At 44.7% G+C, this 24,497-nt stretch overlaps 1 protein-coding gene and 1 long non-coding RNA gene across 21 annotated transcripts in view; one reads left to right on the top strand and one right to left on the bottom strand.

Moving 5' to 3' along the window:
* The window catches only part of LOC103545992 (zinc finger protein 709-like), a 515,885-nt gene that overhangs the window by 438,194 nt on the left and 53,194 nt on the right, over nt 1–24,497 (top strand). For 4 of the 20 annotated variants that reach the window (XM_070625411.1, XM_070625412.1, XM_070625413.1 and 1 more), the window contains 3 exons: nt 288–414; nt 860–920; nt 1,312–4,260. The exons of 1 other annotated variant lie outside the window; for it this stretch is intronic. In XM_070625411.1, the coding sequence (XP_070481512.1) occupies nt 288–414; nt 860–920; nt 1,312–2,635 (1,512 nt within the window). In that variant the 3' untranslated portion in view covers nt 2,636–4,260. Of the gene's footprint in view, nt 1–287; nt 415–859; nt 921–1,311; nt 4,261–5,789; nt 9,328–24,497 lie in introns of those variants that run through there. 15 more of the 20 variants (XM_070625410.1, XM_070625409.1, XM_070625408.1 and 12 more) reach the window with 10 other exon arrangements.
* Nucleotides 15,017–24,497, bottom strand: part of LOC139084135 (uncharacterized) — a 38,136-nt gene continuing 28,655 nt past the window's right edge. Inside the window, exons 4-5 of the long non-coding RNA XR_011541483.1 lie at nt 19,433–22,953; nt 15,017–15,384 (exon numbers count right to left, since the gene is read on the bottom strand). This is a non-coding gene — a long non-coding RNA (uncharacterized lncRNA). The remainder of the gene's footprint in view (nt 15,385–19,432; nt 22,954–24,497) is intronic.

The raw sequence follows: 24,497 nt of genomic DNA, 5'->3' as shown, positions 1-24,497 counted from the left end.
TTTGTATAGCATTTCTGTCATTTCCCAACATGTTCTGGAACTTGTTATTAGAGAGAAAGAGGATATAATGACACCACAGTAAAATTGTGTAAATATTTCCGTGTGTTCATAATATTGTTAAATTGATGAGCATTGTGTACAGAAAAAAGGGAGTTTGTGATGATCACAACATAGAATAAATGTTTGGAGATAATAGAATCCCATGTAACCTTCCTAGAATTGGAGTATAGATCCCCAGTGCTGTCAGGCTCATGTATCCTACTCTACACACATTTGTGGTGTTTTAGGACTCAGTAGCCATTGAGGATGTGACTGTGAACTTCACCCCAGAGGAGTGGGCTTTACTGGATCCTTCACAAAAGAAACTCTACAGAGATGTGATGTGGGAAACCTTCAGGCACCTGGCCTCAGTAGGTAAGAGTGAGGACATTCCTTCACTGCATCAATGAGAGAACTGCTGCTTTCCCATAAAGAGTGGCTGGCTCAGTGGTGCAGGGATTAAGTTTGCACGTTCAGCTTTGGCGGCCCGGGGTTTGCCAGTTCAGATCCCGGGTGCGGACATGGCTCCACTTGGCAAGCCATGCTGTAACAGGCATCCCACGTATAAAGTGGAGGAAGATGGGCACAGATGTTATCTGAGGGCCAGTCTTCCTCAGCAAAAAGAACAGGATTGGCAGCAGTTGTTAGCTCAGGGCTCATCTTCCTCAAAAAAAAAAAAAATGTTCTAAGCTGTAGAATATGAAAAGGGGAGGTTGTTAGTAAATAAAGTAGAAATGGTCAGATTATCAAACAGTTGTAATCTAAAAATTTTTCTATAATTTCTAATAATTGTAATAAAATTTCTGGGTCTGCGTTTCAGGAATAACATGGGAAGGTCATGATATTGAAGATGAGTGCAAAGACCAGGGGAGAAAACTAAGGTGAGTCATACAGTAGAAAGCTCTGTCTCACGTAAGATTCCCTGTATGTTAGGAAATTTTTTTAAAAAAGAGCAAAGAAAACAAATAACACTTGCTGCAAATTTAGCTACACTTACAAAATTTTGACCAAGTATACTTTCTGAAATGTGATGTAGAGGTTCACTTTTTGCAAAATATTTCACTTAGAAATAGTATTAGTGAACCCTGTCTATGAATATCACTGTTTGGATAATAGCAAGGGGCAAGTCCTCTTGCGGAAAATTCAGTATATTTAATTTCAGAGAATTCACAGAAGGGAGAAAACAGACATTTCCTATAGATCATAATAAACATAAGAAATATACAATCGTTAATAGACAAATCATTAACAATGTGCTTCTCATTTTTACAGAAAGCATAGGGTAGGGAGACTCTGTGAAAGTGAAGACGGTAGTCAGTGTGGAGAAAACGTTAGCCTTCTTCCAAATCTCAGTCTGAACAAGAAAACTACAGGAGTTAACCCATGGGGTTGCAGTGCATGTGGAAGAGTCTTCACGCATCATTCATCCCTTAAAACGCACATTAGATGTCACACTGAACATAAATCATGTGAGTATCAAAAATATGGAGAGAACCCATATAAATGTAAGGAATGTGGGAAAGCCTTCACTTATCTCACTTTACTTCGAGTTCATGAAAGAACTCATACTGGAGAGAAACCCTATGAATGTAAAAACTGTGGTAAAGCATTCACTTGTTCCAGTTCTCTTCAAATACATGGAAGAATTCATACTGGAGAGAAACGCTATGAATGTAACAAATGCAGTAAAGCATTCACTTTTTCTAGTTCTTTTCGACTTCATCAAAGAACTCATACTGGAGAGAAACCCTATGAATGTAAAAAATGCAGTAAAGCGTTCACTACTTCCAGGTCTCTTGGACTCCATGAAAGAACACACACTGGAGAGAAACCCTTTGAATGTAAAATATGTGGTAAAGCGTTCAGGTTTACCACTTCCCTTTCAAGACATGAAAGAACTCATACTGGAGAGAAACCCTATGAATGTAAAAAATGCGGTAAAGCATTCACCACCTCCAGTTCTCTTAGAGTCCATGAAAGAACTCACACTGGAGAGAAACCCTTTGAATGTAAAACATGCACTAAAGCATTCACTTCTTCCAGTTATCTTCAAAAACATGAAAGAATTCATACTGGAGAGAAACCCTATGAATGTAAAAAATGCAGTAAAGCATTCATTTGTTCCAGTAATCTTCGAGTCCATGAGAGAACTCACACTGGAGAGAAACCCTTTGAATGTAAAATGTGTGGTAAAGCCTTCATTTCTACCCATTCTCTTTCAAGACATGCAAGAACTCACACTGGAGGGAAACCCTACGAGTGTAAAAAATGTGGTAAAGCATTCTCTTCTTTTAGGTCTCTTGGACTCCATGAAAGAACTCACACTGGAGAGAAACCCTATGAATGTAAAAAATGCAGTAAAGTATTTATTTGTTCCAGTAATCTTCGAGTCCATGAAAGAAGTCACACTGGAGAGAAACCCTTTGACTGTAAAATCTGTGGTAAAGCCTTCAGTTATACCAGTTCTCTTTCAAGACATGAAAGAACTCATACAAGAGAGAAACCCTATGAATGTAAAACATGCAGTAGAGTATTCACCTTTTCCAGTTCTCTTCAAAAACATGAAAGAACTCACAGTGGAGAGAAAGCCTCATGAATATCAGGAAAGTGGGATAGGCTTTACTTCTCCTGCAGACTTTTGAGGATATGCACAAATGCACATGAGAGGATAAACCATGTAGACATAAACAATTTGGGATAGATTTTGTCATCCCAGTTCTTCCTGAAGGCATGAAAGGACTCACTTGATAAAAATGTCTTGAATGTAAACAGCATGAGAAAGACGTCAACTGGCCTACATCTTTCTGTGTGAAACTCCCACCAAAAAGAAATGTAAAGGTAAGTCCTATGAAAAAGCTTCATGGAATTTAATTTGTATGTGAGCTTCTAGAAAACTTTCAACAGGAAAGAATTGTTATAAAAGTAGTAAATAGATTGTATTTATCAAACTTCTTTATTAAAGTGCAACATTGGACTGTGGATTTCTATTAATTACTTCAGAAATGCATATTGAGGTGAGATGTGTCTGCTAGTCGTCCTTAGTAAATAGTAAATAAGATTCATAGGTAGTGCTTTTCCCTTAAATCAGTTAATAATTTTTTATCTTTACTTTTTTTTATAATGTTTTAATTTTTCTCTGTTATGGGGCCATTGAAAAGTGACAGTTTGTATTTGTTGTGATTTTCTTAGTGGCCTTGTATTATGGTTCCCTGATATGCCTCATCCATTGTACATATTGTACGTGTTTTAGAGAAAGCTCCTTTTGGGGGTTGGTGGGTGGAGGAGCCTGTTTTTATTTTCTGTACTATTAAACAGTTGGAAAAAATTGTGTATGGCAAGTTTATCCAATAGTGTACTTCCTGTGAATTGTTATTTTCCTATTTTGGCCTTTGCTGTTTGTCCTTCCTTCTGACTGGTATTTGGTGAATAGACTTTAAATTAAGTAGAGGCCTGTGGCAGGGCAACAAAATCTAGAGCTGGACACATCACCCCTGTACTGCATCATGTCAGTGAGGGTAATCTGAAGAGCTAGATCTTTAAGAATCCATCCCCTTTATGTGCCATGTTGGAATTCCCCAATGGCCTCACTTACATGAGATTTGGAAGGCAGAAGCACACAAGGCCTTAGGCCGATTTTTCAGTGACCACACAGGGAGAGACACAGTTACGTATGAGCTTCATGAACACCATCTTCCATCCCTTTTTCTGGATTCTTCACCCTTTTTGTCAAGAGTATCTTGAAAACCACCAATAACTAGTTGATTTCCATATTGTTAGAGACACATTTTCCACCAGTTTCACATCAAAGATCCATTCGAGTTAGGGTCTTTCTGTAAGGCCTCTTGTGTCCACCAGGAAGCTAATTCAGACCTTTGTGGGTGGGAGTATTGTCTGATTCCCCTTTTCTCTAGATGATAATTGAATAACGTCTGATGTGTATAGGAAACACCTTGTGATGTTGATAGTGCTAGTGAGCACATTTTCCTGCTTGACCATGGCATCTACAATGGGACATAAAAAGAAGCACCTGCGAGTTTGTTTCCCTGCTGCGTTGTGCAGTGGCTGCCTTGACCCAGTTGTTCCATGTGAGAACAATCACCTTTCGCGTGCTGGGAACACTGTGTTTCCTGTTTCTTGTAGCTTGAATGGATTCCCTCGATGTGTTCTCAGTAACCTTGAGTGTATGTCAATAAAACTATGTCCATTTGTTTGTGAAATGAACACTTCTGTAGTTGTTTCATTGATATATTTTATCCACTGTTCCAGTCCATCCTATGTTAAATATTATTGTGGATTTCATTTTTACAGACTATATTAATATCCATTTTTGATTATGGATTTTCAGATACACTTTGCAAGGTTCTTCATTTAGTCGTTATACATTGTGAGTCAGTTTTATCATGTGCAGACCAATTCAGGTATTTCTTCCTTAGGCAAACTGTATTTCTTATTCATTTACAGTTACAAATTTTGACATGAAAATAATTTCTCATTCATTTTTAACCTAAAAATTAACCATCATGTTTTTTTTCGGTGCCCTCTTCCAGTGACCTGCAGGATTACACCTGCAGTCAGAGAGGGGTGTAAGGAATTCTAGTAAGAATGACCACAGACCTAAAGCACCTTGAGGTGTAGCGGTAACGATGCTCAAAGGACTTCTTACAAGATTTTGATCTGTGTTTGTGGATTTGACTGCAATTCAAGGAGGCAGGTTATTTTCTGTATTCATTGATGTGAGGAGGTAAACTTAATTCTACCTTTTGTGAACCTTTTTTTTGTGAACCGAATCATTGTTTTGTAGAACGGAAAAACAATGTAGTGAAGGTAAGTTAATTTTTAAGAAGTTCCAGTCAGTCATTTTAGTAAGAAGAAGGAAAAGAATGATTTTTAGGATTTGGACTTTTATACTTTCTCATTTTTACCTCTGTGGTCACAAAATACTGTTAGTTTTGTCTTGGAAACTGTACTTTTAATGAACAAGCTGTCAGACACTTTTCTCTTCAGCAGGGTAAGACCTGGCCTTGCAGTGGATGCAGCCAGCACATGGTCAACTGGAACAGCTTTGCCTTTCCTACTTATAGTCAAAACACCGATGTATTTCCTATGGTGAATTAGACCCTGTTTACTGTGAAGTACCTCATTGAAATACATACGTTCTCTTGGTATCCTACATAATATTTTCACTATCTCCTTTAGACTCAGCTGAGGCCTTTGAGTTTACGTAAATTGTGAGACAGTGCAAACCCAGCCAGCGAATTAGGACCACTGTCCCACTCTGAAGCCTTCCCTTCTCCGAAACTCTGCTGTTGCTGGTACCGTTTCAGCGTCCCTCACAGGCCATGCAGTGTGGAGTGGGTGCACACACTGTAGCAGAGCTGAGACACAGTGGGATCTGGATACAGAGCATGAAACAGACAATTCCTGGCAGTCCTGGTGCTTCCATGTTTGTGGAAAAGCAGAAGTGGTCACAGTGAAGCTTTGTTTTATAGAATAGAAGGAAGGCCTTTGAAGAAAAGTAAAAAATAGCATTGAGCTATTAGGCTGAGGTGTGTTTATATCTTTTGCATGAGTGTAGGAGTGAGCGAGGATGTCATTATTATTGTTATCTGGGACTTGAGACTTCCTATTGATCTAAGCCACAGATATTTGTATTGTCTTTTGTTTTTAAGGTCATTTGAGAGGATTTTTATATTACCATTAAATATTTAAAATGTTAGCATATTTGGCATTTTCGTTTTGCTGCTCTACAGACTGGAGTGTGCAACATACACCCCAGTAAACCATGGAGTTCCTCCCACTTAGAGAGACAGTTGCCTTCACCTGCCCTGTTCTAGCTCATCCTGAGTGAGTTCTATGAGTAGAGTGACATCTCTGTGAGTCCGCTGTGATCTCCCCGTGGAAACACCACAAAGAGTTCTGGCTGGTTAGAGGCAGCCATCCCAGGAATAATTGAGTGAGCTGGAGAGAGAAGGTATGATTTTTAGTAACATCGTAATTGAGTGTAAGAGGAGAAATGGGAAATTTTCAACATCTTTTCATCACAGGAGTGGCTGGAAGTGTTTAATTTCAATGATCCAGAAAGCCCCAGAGCCCAGGTAGCTGATCACAGGTTTCCTTTCTATATCCTTAGACGTCCAGCACGTGGTGTGGAAAATTGGGGAAGAGCAATAACAGCTTCAAGGTTTAAAACAGCAAAGGGAACAGGATGTTTTCCCTTTTTTTTAAAGTGTAAATTATGAATTGGGTTTCATTCAAATGGACACCACAGGATTGTTCTTTTGAGGTGATGGGATTTTTTTCACCTTTTGATGGCAGTCTTCCTAACATTTCTGAAAACTTATGAGGGCACTTAAGTATTTTATATATGTGTTTTATATATAATTATTAGAAAATGAATAATATAATTGCTTTCATATGCTAGAAGACTGTCAAGGTCTCCTGAACCTGGATTTTTATGTGGTCAAACCTTTGCACCACTGTGGCATCCTTCCTAGGAAGATTGCAGGACTGAGATGAAGGACTCAGTCCTCAACGGGCCTTTCTGGCAACACTGGCTTATTTGAGAAAACACCCCTTAGGGTTGCACCTGCCCTCAGCTCAGACTCTTAACTAAGAGTGAAGTGAGAGGGCTCCCAGACATTGTCTTTGAGTTTAAATCAGGTTCGTGGACAGATCTTTGGAAATTCTGAGGTCTGAAACATAAAGTATCCCAAGCAGAATCTGCCTGGGGACATCCTCGTCCATGTGCATTAGCATCAGTTGTTTTTGGTGCCATCCATAGACCATCTCCAGCTCTTCATTTCCCAACTCAAGCCTATTCTGTGCCTGCTTACTTGGGAAAATCTTTAGAAATCCACACGTCTCACTGTACATTTTCTCTGAGGCAACAGGAGGGGCCTGAGTTGAGAGGGTGACAGAAGCAGAGGTAGAAACCATGTCATGGGCACATTCTGTTACCCACAGTGACTCAGCCACCTCAAATTTATCAGATCTGCTTGCTGACTTATTCACACGACACTTACAAATTGACGTACGTTGAATTGGGAAACAAAAGGCTGTGGAATCTTTGAAGTAACATTCCATTACTGTCCCCCTCCCTACAGTCCTTCTCAAAGATGCCTTAGCAGCCTCTCATTGAGCATCCAAGCGTCTCTAAACCCCCATGGTGGACATAAATTACCCAAGGCATTCTTGTACCAGAACTATTCCCTTCACCGGGTGCTGCACACAATTAGAGAAGTTACTGCTGGCAACTGACAGAGTCTTTATGTAAATAGAGTCCCTTCCACGGCCTGAGTGGATGATCCTACAAGCCAGCTTCCCATTTTGCCTTGTCCTGAATGCAGGAACCTCCATGCTTTCTAGTCAAAAGCCTCCTCATTGAAGAGATGGGTATTTACAGCATGGAGCCAACATTGCTCCTCTGGAGTATCCCATGAACAGTTGGAAGTGCTTCATTCTTCTCTGATGTAATCCATTCTGAGGAGATCATTTCCATTTTAGACAGACTGGCCACTTGGAGAGTCACTTAGCAGCACATGGGTGACCAGGGTGTTCATAAACTTTATGAACAGTGTGCACTGCCACACCCGACAGAGTGCACTGCAGAGATGCTGCCTTCTGTCGCTACATCACACAGGCCATCCTTGATCAAAGAATGGACTGAAGCATCCGAGTGATCAGTCAAACAACAGTCATGTTAGGAATAGAAACTTTCTTAGCCCAGAATCCAACCAATCTGTACATTTTTTACAGATCCTGAGCTGTTACCCATGATCCAGCTGTGTGGTGTCATGAATACCACCAACCCCTTATCCAAGGTTGCCCACTATGTCTTAAAGAATTCTGGGAATATCTTGCCTCTCAAATACCCAACTACAAATCTGGCTGCTCCTTAATCTGCCCATATTAGCCCTCAAACTGCAGAGGGTAATTTGTATTGCTCAGGGTGATAAATTGATGTGAATTTCTGAGACACATATCAACACCTCAGACCTGATGGTATTAACCTTAGCCTTATATCCCACATAATGTGAAACCACTCACAGACCTCTAACTTAAGAGTGTAGGCAAAATTGAAGTGATTTCCCTTCTCTGCCATGGTTAACCCAGTGATGGACCAGTGAACCTGATGTGAAAACGTAAGTCACTGGTAATATCATCAATGGACACACCTGGCAGGATGAGGAAGGGATCCCCACAGCTGATGGCAAGTAGACTTGGTAGGCCCGTTCCCCGATCCTCTGGGCTCCTTGCTGTGCTCAGACCGTGGTAGAACTTGATATGGACAAATTACTCATGCCATCATACACTACCCTGCTGAAGCCAAAATGCAAGGAGCCGCCAAGATGGTCTAAATTTATTGATATTATCAGCTCAATTCTGAATAGAAGAAATACTGGGCTCTTGAATAAGTTGTTCACTGGACATTTTACCTCTTTTACTACCACAGGCTACCCCCTTCAGATGATAGTCTAATGGCCTCCTCAGGCCAATTTGCTTTCTTCTCAATGGCCCTTCCTGCTGTTGCAGGCATTGATTAGACTCAATCCCAGTCTTTGGGGCTCATTGCTTTGCTCTCATCGTCAGGCTCACTGGCTCCTGATAGATACAGGCCTTTCCCTGCTGGACATTCCTGCCAGAACGGTCACTCCTAGAGGTCTCTGGTTTGTTGTAACAGTGCACCCTGGCCACCACTGTCGTATCCCACTGCCAAGTCTTCCCCTCACCTTGCCTGTGGTCTGTGTGCCCTGCATGTAAATGCTTCATTTGGGGTACCTCCTTCAAAACCCCTGTGGCTCATCACATACAGATGTGCTGTTTTCCTACCATTTGTGCTCATGTGCTCATTGTCATGGGAGTCACTGTTACTGACCTGGGCACACATGAAGTCATTCAGCAAACATCTTTCCTGCCAATCAAGAAATGTCCAAAACACTGAAAATTTCTGTGGCAGACAACTGGTGTTTGTGATGTTTCCCTGAAGGAAAACCCCTTGGCAGCCGTGGTAGCTGCTGCCCAGTTGGCTTTAAAGTATTTATTATCCATCCAGGGAGAGCTCTCTTCCTCTAAGAGGGCTGCCTGTGGTATGTGGGTAGGAAGGTGCCACCAATAACACAACAAGTGAGACAACAGATTAAAAGAATAATATCACTTAAGTATTTGAACAGAGTTCTGGAACCACACTTACACGTTTCTGGATCCCTCCACATATTTGGATGACTCGATTCAAATGGTTTTTTGAGTCTTTGTCATCTTAAATATAATATGTTTGCACTTTTCACATAGGTGTTTAATTACTATTCAAATCAAATTTATCTGAATAGTGGCATCTGTCCCAAAGAGGCTTTTATGTCTCTTTTTTGCAAGCATACATGTTATTTCTATACAGAGCCTTCTTTCTTTAGACTCAGTATGGCCCAAAACTTCTCACAAGTTCTTAATATTTCTTACTCTTCCTAACCTTATTTCACTCTCCCTTTCTAGAGAGGGAGAGGGACTAAAACTTCTCAATTTTTTAAGTTCTGACCTACTACCTGTCTGTCCTTTCCTCAGTCTCTCTTTCCAGAGAGGGGCTAAAGGGGGCTCTTCTTTCCAGCCCTAGGTAGGAGCCTATCCGTCCTGAGAAGAGGGGGGAACTTACCCGTCAGGTCCCTGTTCGGGCGCCACTTGCCGGAGTCCAGCCTCGGCAGAGTCCAGGTTCCCGCGGGAGGGACGGCGTCGGCGAAAAACTGAGGGAGGGGAAAATAAAGAGGATGTGAGACTTGGGTTGGTGTTAGCAAGTCCAACTTTACTGTGCACAGGTGTCGTTTATATATTTTTCAGGATTAGTACAGAAATGGTTCTGCAAATAGATAAGGAAGTAAAAAATGAGCACACGAATATTTATTAGCATTCTATTCTTTAGAGCATAAGGTTAATGGTAGTCTTCTCTGCAATTAACTAGTGTTTGTTGTCTCTAAGCTAAAGGAGATAGGTACCTAGGCATCTGTTGTAATTCATGGTAAAGTTAAATCAAAGAGAGAAGGTCCAGGCCTCCGGACAGGACAGCAGTCTGTCTGGTTACATCCTGGTGGAGCCATCCCTGCCTCCCTCAATCATTTATGCCATTAGTGTAGATGGCTTTAGCAGTAGAATCAATAAGTGAAAATGGTGTAGTGTCCCAAGGGGAAATACAGAGCAACAGAAGTGAATGGATGATTTGTGTTCTGATATAAAGAGTCAGAGTGATCGTTCTTATCTTCACAAGGAAAAACTGATGAACCTGAAAAGGAGCACCTCTTCCTAGATCCATCAGTGACTTGAGATGACATGGCAACCAATGACCCCAAAATGAGAGACAGGTACAAATAGAGAATTACCACATACTGGGAGGACAAGTGACTGGAGCCAGGCACCTCTAGGAACACAGAAAGTTTTAGGGATGAATTTGCCAACATGTGGACTAGTCTGAGAGTCAAAATCATTCATGCCTCTAGTCTCAGGAAACTCCCCCAAATTCATTATTTTTTCCTGTGCTATAGGACCCCTTTCCAGAAAACAAAGACAGTCCTCTAAATACCCATCTGTTGAACTGTTAGAATCAAGGTAAACAAAGCTGTCCCTAAATAAGAAAGGTGTTCACTTCAAATGTGCTGGCAGAGGAACAACTCATAAAGAATCATGACAAATCATAACATGGTGTCATGAAAAGAAAATGACAATTCTCCAGACACTAAAGAATTTCTCAGAAGGTTGTGATGTATCTGATAGAGAATTCACGATAGCTGTCATGAGGAAACTCAGTGGGCTACAAGAAAACTCAGAGAGACAGTTCAATGAGCTCAGGAACATAATGATGAGGAGTACTTTACCAAAGAGATTGAAACTCTAAAGAAAGAATCAGGGGCCGGCCTGGTGGTGCAGTGGTTGAGTTCGCATGTTCTGCTTCTCGGTGACCTGGGGTTCGCTGGTTTGAGTCCTTGGTGCGGACATGGCACGCTTGGCATACCATGCTGTGCTAGGCGTCCCACATATAAAGTAGAGGCAGATGGGCACGGATCGTAGCTCAGGGCCAGTTTTCCTCAGGAAAAAAGAGGACTGCCAGCAGTTAGCTGAGGGCTAATCTTCCTCAAAAAAAAAAAAATAAACTATTAATAAAAAGAGAATCAAATTCTGGAGCTGAAGAACTCAACAAATGAGATGAAGAATGTAAGAAAAAGCATTAGAAATACAGTAGACCATATGGAAGAGAGAATTCGAAAGCTCAGGGGTGGGCCCAGTGGCGCAGTGGTTAAGTTTGCACATTCTGCTTTGGCGGCCCAGGGTTTGGCGGTTTGGATCCTGGGTGCAGACATGGCAGTACTTGGCAAGCCATGTTGTGGTAGGCATCCCACATATAAAATAGAGGAAGATGGGCACGGATGTTAACTCAGGGCCAGTCTTTCTCAGCAAAAAAGTGGAGGATTGGTGCCAGATGTTAGCTCTGGGCTAATCTTCTCAAAAAAACAAAAAGGTAGAAATCTAGAAATGATTCATGTGAAACAGGAGAGAGAACTAAGATTTTTTAAAAATGAAGAAACTCTATGAGAACTGACTCCATTAGAAAAGGCAACATAAGGGTAGTGGGAATCCCAGAAGGAGAAAATGGGGAGAAGCGAGCAGAGAGCTTATTTAAGGAAAGAATAGCCGAGAACTTCCCAAATCTGGGGGATGAAATAGATATACAAGTCCACAAGGCTGAGACTACCTAATTATCTCAATGCAAAAAGAGCTTCTCCAAGACACATTCTATTAAAACTGTCAAAATTCAGTGATAAAGAATTTGAAAGGCAGCCAAGGAAAAAAGCCAGTAACCTACAAAGGTATCCCAATTAGACCATCAGAAGATTTCTCAGCAGAAACTCTGCAGGCCAGGAGAGAGTGCAATGACATATTCAAAATACTGAAAGATAAAAACTGCCAGCCAAGAATACTCTGTCCAGCCAAGTTATCCTTCAGTTATGAGGGAGAAATAAAGGCTTTGCCAGACAGACAAAACCTACGGGAGTCCACCACCTCTAGACCTGCCTTACAAGAAATGTTGAAGGGCACTCTTCTAACTGAAGTGAAAAAGAAAAATCACTCAAGACTTTGAGTAAGGTGATAATAGACAGAACCAGAAAATTGCACGGGTATTTCAGAATAGGGTGTTAAACACTTAATTATGGCAAAAAGGTTAAAAGTTGAAAACTAACTAAAAATCTCCCTAGCTGCTACTTCACTTTGGAAATGAACTCACAACATAAATTGGGATAATTTGTGACAAGAAAACATAAAAGGGAAGGAGGAAAAGCATGGAAGCAGTACAGGCAAATGAACATAAACTATCAGCAGGAAAAGGACTATTTTATGTATGATACGTTTTATGTAAATCTCATGGTAACCACAAAACAAAAATTTAGAGCAGAGGAACAAAGCATTAAAAAAGAGGAACCTGAGAAAAACATCATTGGAAACCACAAAGTCAAATGGCAGACAGGAACACAAGGGAAAAGGAAAAATGGAGATATAGACCAATTAGAAAACAAAAGACAGAATGGCACCGGTAAGTCCTCCCAGATCCATAATCAGCCTAAATGTAAATGGCTTGAAATCACCAGTCAAAAGGCCCAGAGTGGCCACATGGAGTAAAAGACATGACCCAACTCTCCGCTACCTCCAGGACACTCAGCTCAGCTCTAAAAACAAAAACAGGCTCAAAGCAAAGGGGCTGTGGGCTGTTTGTATGCACTCGATGCCTCAGAGCTGTGAAGGGCTTACTAACCTCCTCTCCTGGACCGCTAAGTCTCTCTGGGAGGAACCACCGCTTGCTGGGGTCTGGGGTGGGGATTTCCACTGCTGCATAAGCTGCTGCCAGGTGAAGCCTTGCATTCCCACCCTACAGTGTCAATGCTGTAGGTCAGACCGCCTTGCAGAGACCGGCCTGCAGGCCTCAGGGTGAGGTGGGTGTGTCTCCCACTCCTTTCTGAGAGACCCCGCGGGGTGTCAGGGCTGGAGGTGATGGGCTGTAATCACATTAGGAAGCCCTGGCGTTGAGCCCCGGAGAGATGACTGGGAAGGTAGGGCTCTGTCCATTTCCCCCAGGCAGGGACCAGGGGCCTGGGCCATCAGGTCCTGGGAGCTGAGGAGAGTTCCCCTAGATTGGTGCCGGGAGGGGAGATGGCTGCTGGGCCCACGGTGTCAGTGGCAGGTATTGGGGTGTTGAGCTTGGTCAGCCGGCCCTACCCCATGACAGAGGCAACTGTCCCAGGGGCATCATGGCAGGCTGTCCGGGCAAACGCTGCCAAGGCAAGTGCTTCTTATGGTGCTGCATTCCTTGCGGCTGTCACAAATCATCCCTGACCCCAGGGGACATCGGGAGTCCCACCCAAAACATGGTGCAGCAGAATGAATTCTCCCGAAAAGCAGGCCCCTGAGCACATGGTACCAGGTCCTCCCAAGTCCCCAGAGGAGGTTTGAAAACTACCAGATGCTTGTAAGACCCCTGCTCCAATGGCCTGGGCTCCACTGAGCGTGGCGGTGCATAAACAGGCCAAATCGCCATTACTGCGTTCTTGGGGCTCGGGAGCTTTCCTGAGCGCATCAGCTAACACTGCACTGGTAGAGGTGGGCTCCAGCCCCCGGGGGATGACGGGGACACCCTAGAATGGGAGGCAGCAGCATGTGAGTCGGGAAGAGGCAACATGCTCAGGTCTTCCCCGTCACTATCCAGCAGGAGGGAGAGACAGAGACTCGTAACTATAATAATTATCCTGAGAGAAGTGCAAGGTTTTTTAGAAAAAATTGTCCAAAGGGAGTGGGAGAGGGGCACATGTTGGCTCTTACAGGTCTTTGGACTCACTCCGAGCTCTTGCTCACTGAGACTGAGTCATGCCAGCTGGCTGGACTGGTCAAAGATCCCAGAATTCACAATTTGTTAAGAAAAAAAACCCCTCAAGGTATTGAGGGCCCATTTTATTACAGATACTGTAGGGGAGACCACGGACTTGTCACCACAGTGAGGACACTCCCAAACGACGTGAGCCACCAGGTCAGAAGATGCAGACAAAGAAAGGGGGAAATGGACTCTGCAGAACAGACCCGCCAAGCTCTGGAGCCCACAGGGATGAGGGGGAGACGCCCTGCCTCGCATGACTTGGACTTTTATGGCTTGGCACCAAGCCCAGCCTTCCATCACGGTTATCACAGCAAAGGCTCACTGTGCATGGAAAACCCTGCCTGAAACGCACCTCCTGTTACATCAAATTGGATGGTTCAATGGGTGTATCATTTTGTTGAGAGCCAGGGCCCCACAGAGCCCCATGACCATTTCCAACCCAGAGGAGACACCCTTGAGGCCAGCACCTCAGGAGTTCTTCTTGAAGGGGGGTCTGCTATTCTTAAGGCCATGCTGTCACAATTTATAGAAATGTCAGCTACACTACAACAAGCAGTAGACTGCATCAATGCTGTAGCTGGACACATAACAGAGAATTTTCCAGATCTTGTTTGCCAGTAAAGGTGAATGGGCCCTACTGCCCCCTCCCCCAGAAACAAAACAGAGGGTCCCTAGGGAATATGGGGGCTTCCAGGCTCCTTATTGGTACCACAGAGGGGTGGTACCTTGTCCCATTTCTCTCCTTCATGAGATGACCAGCAGGTCACCCTGCACTGGCAGCTCTGGAGATCAGGGGTCATGAATGACCTAATATCGGGACAGCCCGACCACAAAGTAGAAGCATTTGCTCGGGCACTGTGGGCTCTGCAAGAGACTGCCGACTCCCCACCCCAAGGATAGATGCTGTCAACTCTCAGAATGCCTCAGCCCTGGCAGCAGGATCCGGGATCCGTACCTTGATCTCTGAGAGTGGCAGCAGTCGAGGCCCCTGTGATAGGAACCTGGCCATTCCCCAGAGAGTGTCTCTCCCCTGGGGGACAATCACTCGCACACTTCCTTAATTATCTATTGGGACACACATAAGAAACAAACTTTTACTGCTCCCATTGACTCTGGAGCCCCAGTTACAGTGCTTCCTGGGAACCCCTCCAAACCTAAGCCAGGGGCGCCCTTTAAATTACAAGGGGTAACAGGTGGGACAGGAGAAGCCGTTCAACTTCCATTGGATGTCGCTCTCCAAACAATCTGCCTTAAAAACCTTCGAGGCCGGCCCAGAGGCACAGCGGTTAGGTTTGCACGTTGTGCTTCAGTTGCACAGGGTTCGCCGGTTGGGATCCTGAGTGCAGACATGGCACTGCTTGGCAAGTCATGCAGTGGTCGGCATCCCACATATATTAAAAAAAAAGTGGAGGAAGATGGCCACAGATGTTACCTCAGGGCTAATCCTCCTAAAAAAAAAAAAAGAAAATCTTTTAGTGGTGGTGACCTCTCTGGCCCTACCCTTTCCTGTTATAGTATGGACACCTCAAGGTGTCACCACACCATCTGGATCAAACCCACATTCCTGGCCTTCCTGGTGGGAGCTGCCCATTGGGAGCCAGTAAACTACCACTCCTGATTTTGGACAGTAAATACCCCCAGTATCATTTCTAGTAGGGGACTGAGGAATTACCGCCCACAATTCAAGATTTATGAAACACTGCGTCTCCTTTCGATTCTCCCATTTGGCTGGCATAGAAGCCTGCTACTCTGGAGTGGTGCCTCACAGTCCACGATGGAAATTTAAATGCTCAGGTGCCCCCTATTAGGGCTCCCATTCCCTACATTGTCCAATTAATAGAAGACATCAAAAGGACTCCAGGGGACTACTGTGCCATGATCAATCTAGCTAATGTGTTCTCTTCAGTATCGATCACCAAGGAGTCCCAGTCAAATTGTTTGCATATTTGAAGGGACCCAACATACCTTTACCCGGCTGCCTATGGGTGAGGTTAACAGCCAGGCTATTGCCCGCAATCTTTGCTGGCAAAACCTGGATGCCCTTACAGTGTCCCCTCGCACTGTCAGACACTATATTGATGGCATTCTAACTCGGGGCGCTTTAGAGGATGTGGTGCATGAGAGCCTAGCATGGCTGGTGACCCACCTACAAGGTAGAGGATGAGCTATGGCCCCACATAAAATTCAAAGGCAGCCACAACTGTTAAATTTCTGGGACTTCATGGGTCCTCTCAAGGCTGGGAAATTTCACTTGCAAATGAACATCAATTCTTAACTATTCAGCCTCCAATCGAGCTACAAGCCCAACACATCTTAGGTCTCTTCACATTTTGGAGCAACACACACCACACTTAGCCATCACTCTCAGACTCATTCACGCAGTCACACAATCCCCCACAATTCATCAGGTAGAATCTCAACAGCAAGACTTACAGCTGGTGTAAAGGTCAGTTCATCAAGCTCTCCCCTTGGGTGCTCCTGGCTCCTCCTTCAGATTGAGGCACTGGCCACCATGGACTATGAGTCCTGGACCCTTGGACGATACATGCCTCCTCCTTGTTGCCTATGGGCTTCTAGAACAGAGGGCTGCCTCCCCCAGCTGCCTGCTATACCCCATTGGAACATCAAATTCTGCCCACTCATTGGGCTTTGTTAGAAACAGAGGCCTTCACAGGACAGGAGCCTGGTCTCCTGCATGCCCACATTCCTGTCACATCATGGAAAAGGGATGCCTCCCAACAGTGGCTCGGCATGGCCACCAATGCCTCTTTGCTAAAATGGAAATGGTACCTTCAGGAATGGGCTAAACCTGACATGGCAGATCTTTCTAAATTACAGGAGGATGTGACTTCCCTGAGCCTCACCCCGTGGACCTTGAGGAACTGGTGACAGCACCCCCATTGCCTATGCCTCTGGTGGCCTGGGTGGACCCTGGGAAGAGCTGATGGAGCTACTAAGAGTCCGTGTACTTCAGACAGCAATGCCACCACTGGACATGGTGGAGCCTGATGGAGAGCAGTAGTGTGCCTTCCTGCCAGTGGCGCCACTCCTCAAAGATGGCAAGTCAGGGTTGGCTCAGCTTGCTGAGCTGGTGGCAGTACAAATGGCTGTGCAGAGTCCCGTTGCCCATGACAAGCCTCTTGTCCACATTTTTACTGACTCATGGGCAGTTGCTAACAGGCTAGTGGTTTGGTTGGGCCAGTGGAAGTGGGACAATTTTCACATTCAAGGCCATACTATTTGGAGAGCATCAATTTGGAGGGACATTCTCCAGGCACCGGTCACAATTATGGTCACTCACATTTCAGAACATACAAATGCTGTCACATCAGAGTTAGTTTTCAGAAACTTTGAAAAGTAGAATTTAGCCTTTGTAAGAGACATGTCCATTTGTAAAGGAAATCTCCATCTGTAAAGGTGTCTCCCTCTCTGTACCAGGAAGAAGGGGGGATGACCTTCTCTCTAGAAACTCTTCTCAGTGTAGAAGACAAGGACTCAAATCTGCATAATGACCTTACTCTTTTTTATTGGGCTTTTCTTGGAACCTCCTAAAACTGACTCTCCCCACCCCCAGCATCCTCCTTTGTCTTTAGCTGAGGAGGGTATTTAAGGTGAGAAACTCTGCCATTTTGGGGAGCTACTCAGTTTTTCTGGGTCTCTCCCATGTATACATGTTATAAAGCTCTGTTTGATTTTCTCCTGTTATTCTGTCTCATGTGAATTTAATTCATTGTCCAGGCAGAAGGACCTAGAGTGGGTAGTGGAGATGTCTTCCTCCCCTACATATACATAAATTTGTTTAGTTGAAATGAATCTGTAAGATAGCAAAGTCGAACTCTAGAAGACTCACTGCCAATATAGCCTTGTCCCCTCCAGTGCTGTTAATCTAGCCGCCCCCAATACAGTTCTGATCATTTCCTTTTTTTTATTTAAAGAGTTTATTTTTCGGGATTGGCCCGGTGGCCGAGTGGTTAAGTTCGCGCACTCCACTGCAGGTGGCCCAGTGTTTCGTTGGTTCGAATCCTGGGCGCTGACATGGCACTGCTCATCAAACCATGCTGAGGCAGCGTCCCACATGCCACAACTAGAGGGACCCACTACTAAAAATATACAACATGTACCAGGGGGCTTTGGGGAGAAAAAGGAAAAAAATAAAATTTAATAAAAAAAAAAGATTTTGGGGCCGACCCCATGGCCGAGCGGTTGAGTTCGTGCGCTCCGCTTCCGCTGCCCAGGGTTTCACCAGTTCGGATCCTGGGCGTGGACATGGCACCGCTCGTCAGGCCATGCTGAGGCGGCATCCCACATGCCACAACTAGAAGCACCCACAACTAAACTACACAACTATGTACTGGGGGGCTTTGGGAGAAAAAGGAAAAATAAAATCTTTAAAAAAAAATAAATAAAATGAAATAAAATTTTAAAAAAAGATTTTATTTTTCCTTTTTCTCCCCAACGCCCCCTGGTACATATTGTATATTTTTAGTTGTGGGTCCTTCTAGTTGTGGCATGTGGGATGCCACCTCAGCATGGCTTGATGAGTGGTGCCATGTCTGTGCCCAGGATCGGAACCAGCGAAACCCTGGGCTGCCAAAGCAGAGTGCACGAACTTAACCACTCGGCCACAGGGCCGGCCGTTGATCATTTCTTGAGACTCCTGTCAGTCTTTCTTTATGTAGATCAATGGGAATGCATATTTTTCTTAAGCACATTTGTCCCTGTAAAGAGTAGTCCGTCTCTACATTTTGGGTGACTGCTCACAGCTTAGGTCTCACCCCACTCTCCTCCCCTTGTGCCCCCACCTGGACAAGCTGAGGAGGAAGCCTGGGTGCTCTCTCCTCTAGAGCGGACAGGAGATTCCGACCACCCCAGCCCCTGCCTGTGTGAGGAGCTCTTGCCCCGGCCCCACCCCCAGGGCCAGTGAAGCCCCAGGCCAGGCTCCATTCCTTGCTTTCTGAGCCCTGTCAGAGCTGCTTGAGAGGCTGGCCCTGCCCTCCCCTCAGACCTCTCTTATGTGAGTCCTGAGCCTTTTCCTAGCCTGTCTGTGTGTGTGTGTGCCACCCTGGCATCAGTGTCAACAAGGGAACCACCCCTCTGCAGGTGACCATAACAGTTGGCGCCCTGCGCAGCATGTCCAGACATGACCCCACCCGTGGATTTGTCTTATTCTGCTCTGACTTGCTTACTGGCTCTACCGCCTTGTGGTGACAGGCACTGTGGGTGCAGCTTGCTGGGGAGCTCGTGCTGTGAGCTCAGTGGCCCCATGTTGCATTGCTGACCCTATAGCTCTAAGCCACAGTTCTAGGTTCAGCTGCCCAGTGCTGGCAGTTTGAAGAATTTATAGGCATTTGGGAGCAGGATTATGGATTGGGGCCTCCTTAAATGAGTCCTGGGTCGTGTTTCTGGTGGGATCTTTCTGTGTGTTAGAGTGAAGCTGTGACAGAGGCTGGGTGGGCCCTGACATACTCCAGGGATGGGGGTGGACAGGGACTATACCTTTTGCAAGAGGTGGGTCCATCAGATGGTCACTCTTGAAAGAGCTGTCATTTAAAGAAAAAGAGAAGTGAGGGGAAAGGCAGGCAGTAGGTGGCAGGCTGAGTCCACGCTCCTGACACCAGAGGGCTCCCCAGGCCCTTCCAGTACCTCTGCTGCTGCCCCTGCCTCTGCTGCCCCAAAGATCCTGACCTTCAGGGTTGTAGAGGACAACACCCATGGCACCCCTGTGACACAAGGGATTGGTTCAAACCTGACTTAAGCCCAGGGTTTAAACCCTATAAAGCAACCAGTTGTTATAGGGGAGGCTCAGAACCCTGGTGGCGCTAGGTGTCATATTACAGTTATACCTTGGAACCCACTAAATTTAAGGAAGGTGCCCCTGATGATCTTAGGGATGTTAATGAATATAATATGGAGGACAAATTGGACAAGTATTTCATCTTTAGCCATCAGAACTGTGGTCCTGCCTAAATTCTCCATGGTCATAACACTTATTATCATAAAATATCCCATAGTGAGCTGAGGAGTTCTGAACCTGTGATCAGAGCTAATTGATCAGAGTTAAAATTAAATGAAGTCTCTGCCACTTACAAATTGGCTTGACAAATTGGGACCCCAGGGACCTTAGCACCCAAATAAAGTAGTTAATACGGCCCAATATAAATCACCCAGGGCCTTGTAGGATTGGAAACTGTAGAGGAAGCCTAGTTAGTGAAGGGTTGATTATTCCAGGGCTTTTAACAGCCCAATTCGTCCTATTAAACCTATTTGTCCTCTGGAGCTCCCAGACTTCATTCCTGTGGCTTCTCAGGTCCCCACCCTCCTTCACCAGGGACCGACCCCCTCCAGGGGTTACATCTCAACCAGGAGAGCCTAGACTGCAAGTTTGGGAATATGGTTAACTTTCTGAGTGTGGGTTTTCCTTTTGAACTGTAGGCAAGCAGGAAGCTTCTATTAGCTGATCTGCATATTTGTGTCTCCTTGGATCCGTTTATCAATTGAAGGCTGCAGCCCTCCTATTCTAGATTTGTTTGCTCTTGGAGTTTTAAAATCTAAGTTGATGGAGAGTTATTATGTGAGTAAGGGAAGAAAATTGTGGAACCGAATAAAATTTGTGTTCCATTTAGGCAAGAGAACCTCAAGATGTGAGATGTGTGTATGTACGCTCTCAAGTGTGTATTCCATTTTTAGGTGAGTTTTTGTGTGTCTTTTGATGCGGGCTTGGCGAGCCAAGGAGTCAAAGGAAAGATTTCGTGGACTCTCAAGGTCTGGCAGTCATGTTCCTTTATTCAGAGAATAGCATGGGGACAGGACCCATGGGCAGTAGGAGCTGCATTATGGGGATAGGATCCATGGGCAGGGAAGAGATGCAAAAATGGGTTGAGGGTAGGGCTAAATTTATAAGGCATAGGTGTGTGAGTTATCTCTATACAAGACAAGGGAAAGATTATGTGAAAAAGTAATTAAAATGGTCTCAGTGCAGGTGGGGTGTGGTTATTGGGTGGTCCTGTAACTTTAGATAAGAATCAGAGTGGTCAGGTCAGGACGTCCTATGCTTCCTGGAGGATGATGTAGGTGGGTCCATAGGGCAGGACGCCTTGGGCTTCCTTCTCTCCCTGGGCAGCCTTGATCCTCATCATCTGTGTCCCTAGAGGACTTTGACATTTAAAAGGCTATGCTGTTCCTAAGGTGGATGAATTCCTGTTTTAATGGTGTGAGGAAGGACCCCTTGAGTTCCTGTTTTCATTGATATGACGAAACAGGTCAAAGTTCATGAACATCTCTGGAATTCCTAGTTTATTTCAGGGCTTAATTGCAAACCCCTAATGGATTACAATATGCTACTCCATGCTGATAATATCCACAATGTAAATATACTGGAGGGACAAACTGTGAGGTCCTTTGTCCTTTGTGTTGGAAAGGGATTTGTAAATTTTTTATGGTTTGCAGCTTTATCGCCGTGAGTGCTAAAGGATTAAACCTTGGAGTGGTTTCCTATATAGAAATGTTAAAATGAAATTAACTTTTAAGAAAAAGTTATTTAAAAATAATGATCAAGCATAGGAAATAAGGTGTATATAAATTTCTCTTCTTATTTTAAATAGATAGTGCAAGAGAAGGTTTAAGAAATTCCTAAGAGAGGAAACTCCCTTAAGGAGACTCCCTGCCTGCACATCCTGCCCCACTCCTCTGCTCTGACTCCACCCTCCCTACGTGACCAGTGTTGATCACTCCTTCACCATCCTGTTCGTGTTTCTTTATGTAAAAACAAGCCAGTGTGAATGCTTATTTTCCTCACCCAAGTTTGCTGTTGTAATGAGTGGCCAGGGTGCACAGATTTGCTGCTTGACTATTGTAAACTTAAGCCTCACCCTCCCTTTTCCCCTGGGCCTTCTTACCTGGACAGGCTGATGAGAAAGCCTGGAGGCTCCTGCACTGTGGGCTGCTGCTTGCTGGGCAGCTCCTCCTGGGCGCTGTGCTGCCCTGTGTTGCATTGTTGACCCAGCACACTGGGTTCTAACTACAGAGAACACCAAGTTGGCAGGTTTGGTAATTTGGGGCAGTTTTTCCTTGTCCTTGGGAGCAGGAATGTGGCCTCTGTCAGTGTCTTTAGTGGAATCTGTGTGTTTAGAGTGAAGGTGAGCCTGAGGCTGGAGTTTCCTTGACATTAGTGGGGACCTGGGGTTAATTGGATGATTATAGTGTGAATGAGCTGAGCCCCCTGATGGTCCCTAGTTAAAGAGCAATTATTCAGAGAGAAAGAGAAGAGACAGGAAAATGCTGCCAGTAGGTAGCAAGATCACAGAGGGCTCACCAGGGCCCCAGGTAACTGCAGCTGCTGCCACCCCTGCATCTATTGCAACAAAGATCCTGACCCTCTGGGTTAGAGTGGACAACACCCACAGTCTGAGTTTGGCACAGCAAAGGGATTAGTTCAAACCCCACTTAAGCCTGGGTTCCTTAAACTCTTTAAAGCAACCAGTTGTCATGGAGGAGGCATGTGACCCTGATGGCAGTGGTGTGATGCTCTCTGGAGGAGGGCCTTAAGTTGTCCATAGGTATCCTATGAAGAAACTGCCCTAGGCCCCAAACTATATGCCATTAGATCTGCTGTTATGTCGAGGAACTGAGATCTCTTGAAAATAGAGGCTCTCATAAGCACTGAGCTTATGACCCTCTACCGAGGTGCCTGTTATGCCTTTGACCCCCAAGACAGCACCCTGTCAGCTCAGCCCAGTGACTGGCACCTACCTGTGATATAATGGAGCCTAACCTTGGCCCCGCAGGTTATGTCACCTGCAAGAGGAGCATGGCATTTCTTTCTTCAGTTCCTCGAAAGATGCTGGGGTGCTGGAGGAGGTCTCCCCTCTCTCAGACACCGTGGTTCCCGGGGTAGTTCCTCGGGATTAACTGAGTGCACAGCACTGGGGAGTGCATAGACTTGAAGGACAACAATACACATTCATACCTGCGGAGCTCAGTGGAGAGTTGCTGCTCTTCATCCCTTAATTGGGACATCCCTGATGAAGAATCAAACCCAGGTGTCACCAGGGCTAACCAAACTTCAGGCAGTCATCTTTCTATTGGCCAAAAGTTGGTCTCATCTGAATATGTTCACAAACTCTTGGACAATTGTCTACGAGAGGCCCCTTTGTACTAAAAGAACTCTGAGAATCTCTTGACTCAGAGATACTCAAAATAGGAATGAAGGTAACGCTTGTCTGTACATTACTAGGTCTACAATACGAGGACCCACCAGGACATTCTATCTACCTTGGAGTTCCGACACTACTGGGAGTGACCATGGCACTTCTCAGATGATACAGTGCTGTGCTCTCCAACAAGGCATTCGATGGAAGTTTCCCCTCCCTTATGGGTCTCAGGCTCACAGAGCACCACACTGGCTTATTGAAATGTGTTGAATGAGAGATGTCCTGTTTCAGTTAAAAAAGGGGTGAATTGGACAAACTACAGTGCACGGTGCACATTAGCCTTGACTGTGTGTTACACACTGGGTTTTGGCAAATATATAATGACATGGATCCATCATTTCTGTGTCATGGAGTGTAGTTTCACTTCCCTGAAACTCCTCTGTGCTCCACCTATTGACTCATCCCTCCCCCGACCCCCAAATCCTTCACAAAGATCTTTCTACTGGCTCCTGGTTTGTCTTTTCCTAATTGTCATATTCTTGGAATCACACACTACATAGACTTCTCACATCTTCTTTCCCTTAGCAATAGACTTTCAAAGTGCCTCCATGTGTTTTCATGGCTTGATACCTCATTTCTTTGTATCACTGAACAGTATTTCATTGTATGGATGCACCCCTGTTTGTTTTTTCTGTTCAACTCTTGAAGGACATCTTGCTTAAAATGCTAACTGTTGCCAATTGTGAATAAAGTGCCAACAAACATTCATGTGTAGGTTTTGTGTGTTTTCAACTCATTTGGAAAAATAGCAACAGTATGATTGTTGGATCTCACTCTACATAGGAACAGTGCATTTTGATTTGAAAGAACGTTCCTGTCTTTCACTGTAGGTGGACCTAATTCCATTTCCTCTAGCTATGAATGAGGCTTACCTGTGGCTTTGCATCTTCACCAATATTTGGTGTTCTGTTTTGAGTTCTACTCATTTAACAAGCGTTTGATGACACATCATTGTTGTTTTATTTGCAGTTTCTTTTTCTATTGAGTTCATAATAGTTTACATCAATGTGAGATGTCAGTTGTACATTATTTGTTTTTTTCTCCTTTTTTTCTTTTTGGAGGAAGATTAGCCCTGCGCTGGCATCTGCTGCCAATCCTCCTCTTTTTGCTGAGGAAGGCTGGTCCTGAGCTAACATCTGTGCCCATCTTCCTCTACTTTATACATGGGACGCCTGCCACAGCATGGCTTGCCAAGCAGTGCCGTGTCCACACCTGGGATCCCAATTGGCGAACACTTGGCCACTGAAGTGGAACGTGCAGACTTAACCGCTGTGCCACCGGGCCAGCCCTGAGCTGTACATTATTTCTTGTCTGTCACCACATAAGTGTGCCCCTTCACTCCCTGTGCCTCC

The sequence above is a fragment of the Equus przewalskii genome, chromosome 6 (genome assembly GCF_037783145.1).
Source record: "Equus przewalskii isolate Varuska chromosome 6, EquPr2, whole genome shotgun sequence".
Lineage (NCBI taxonomy): Eukaryota > Metazoa > Chordata > Mammalia > Perissodactyla > Equidae > Equus > Equus przewalskii.
The sequence above is the reverse complement of the archived record's forward strand: the minus strand, read 5'-3'. Positions and strand labels throughout refer to the sequence as shown.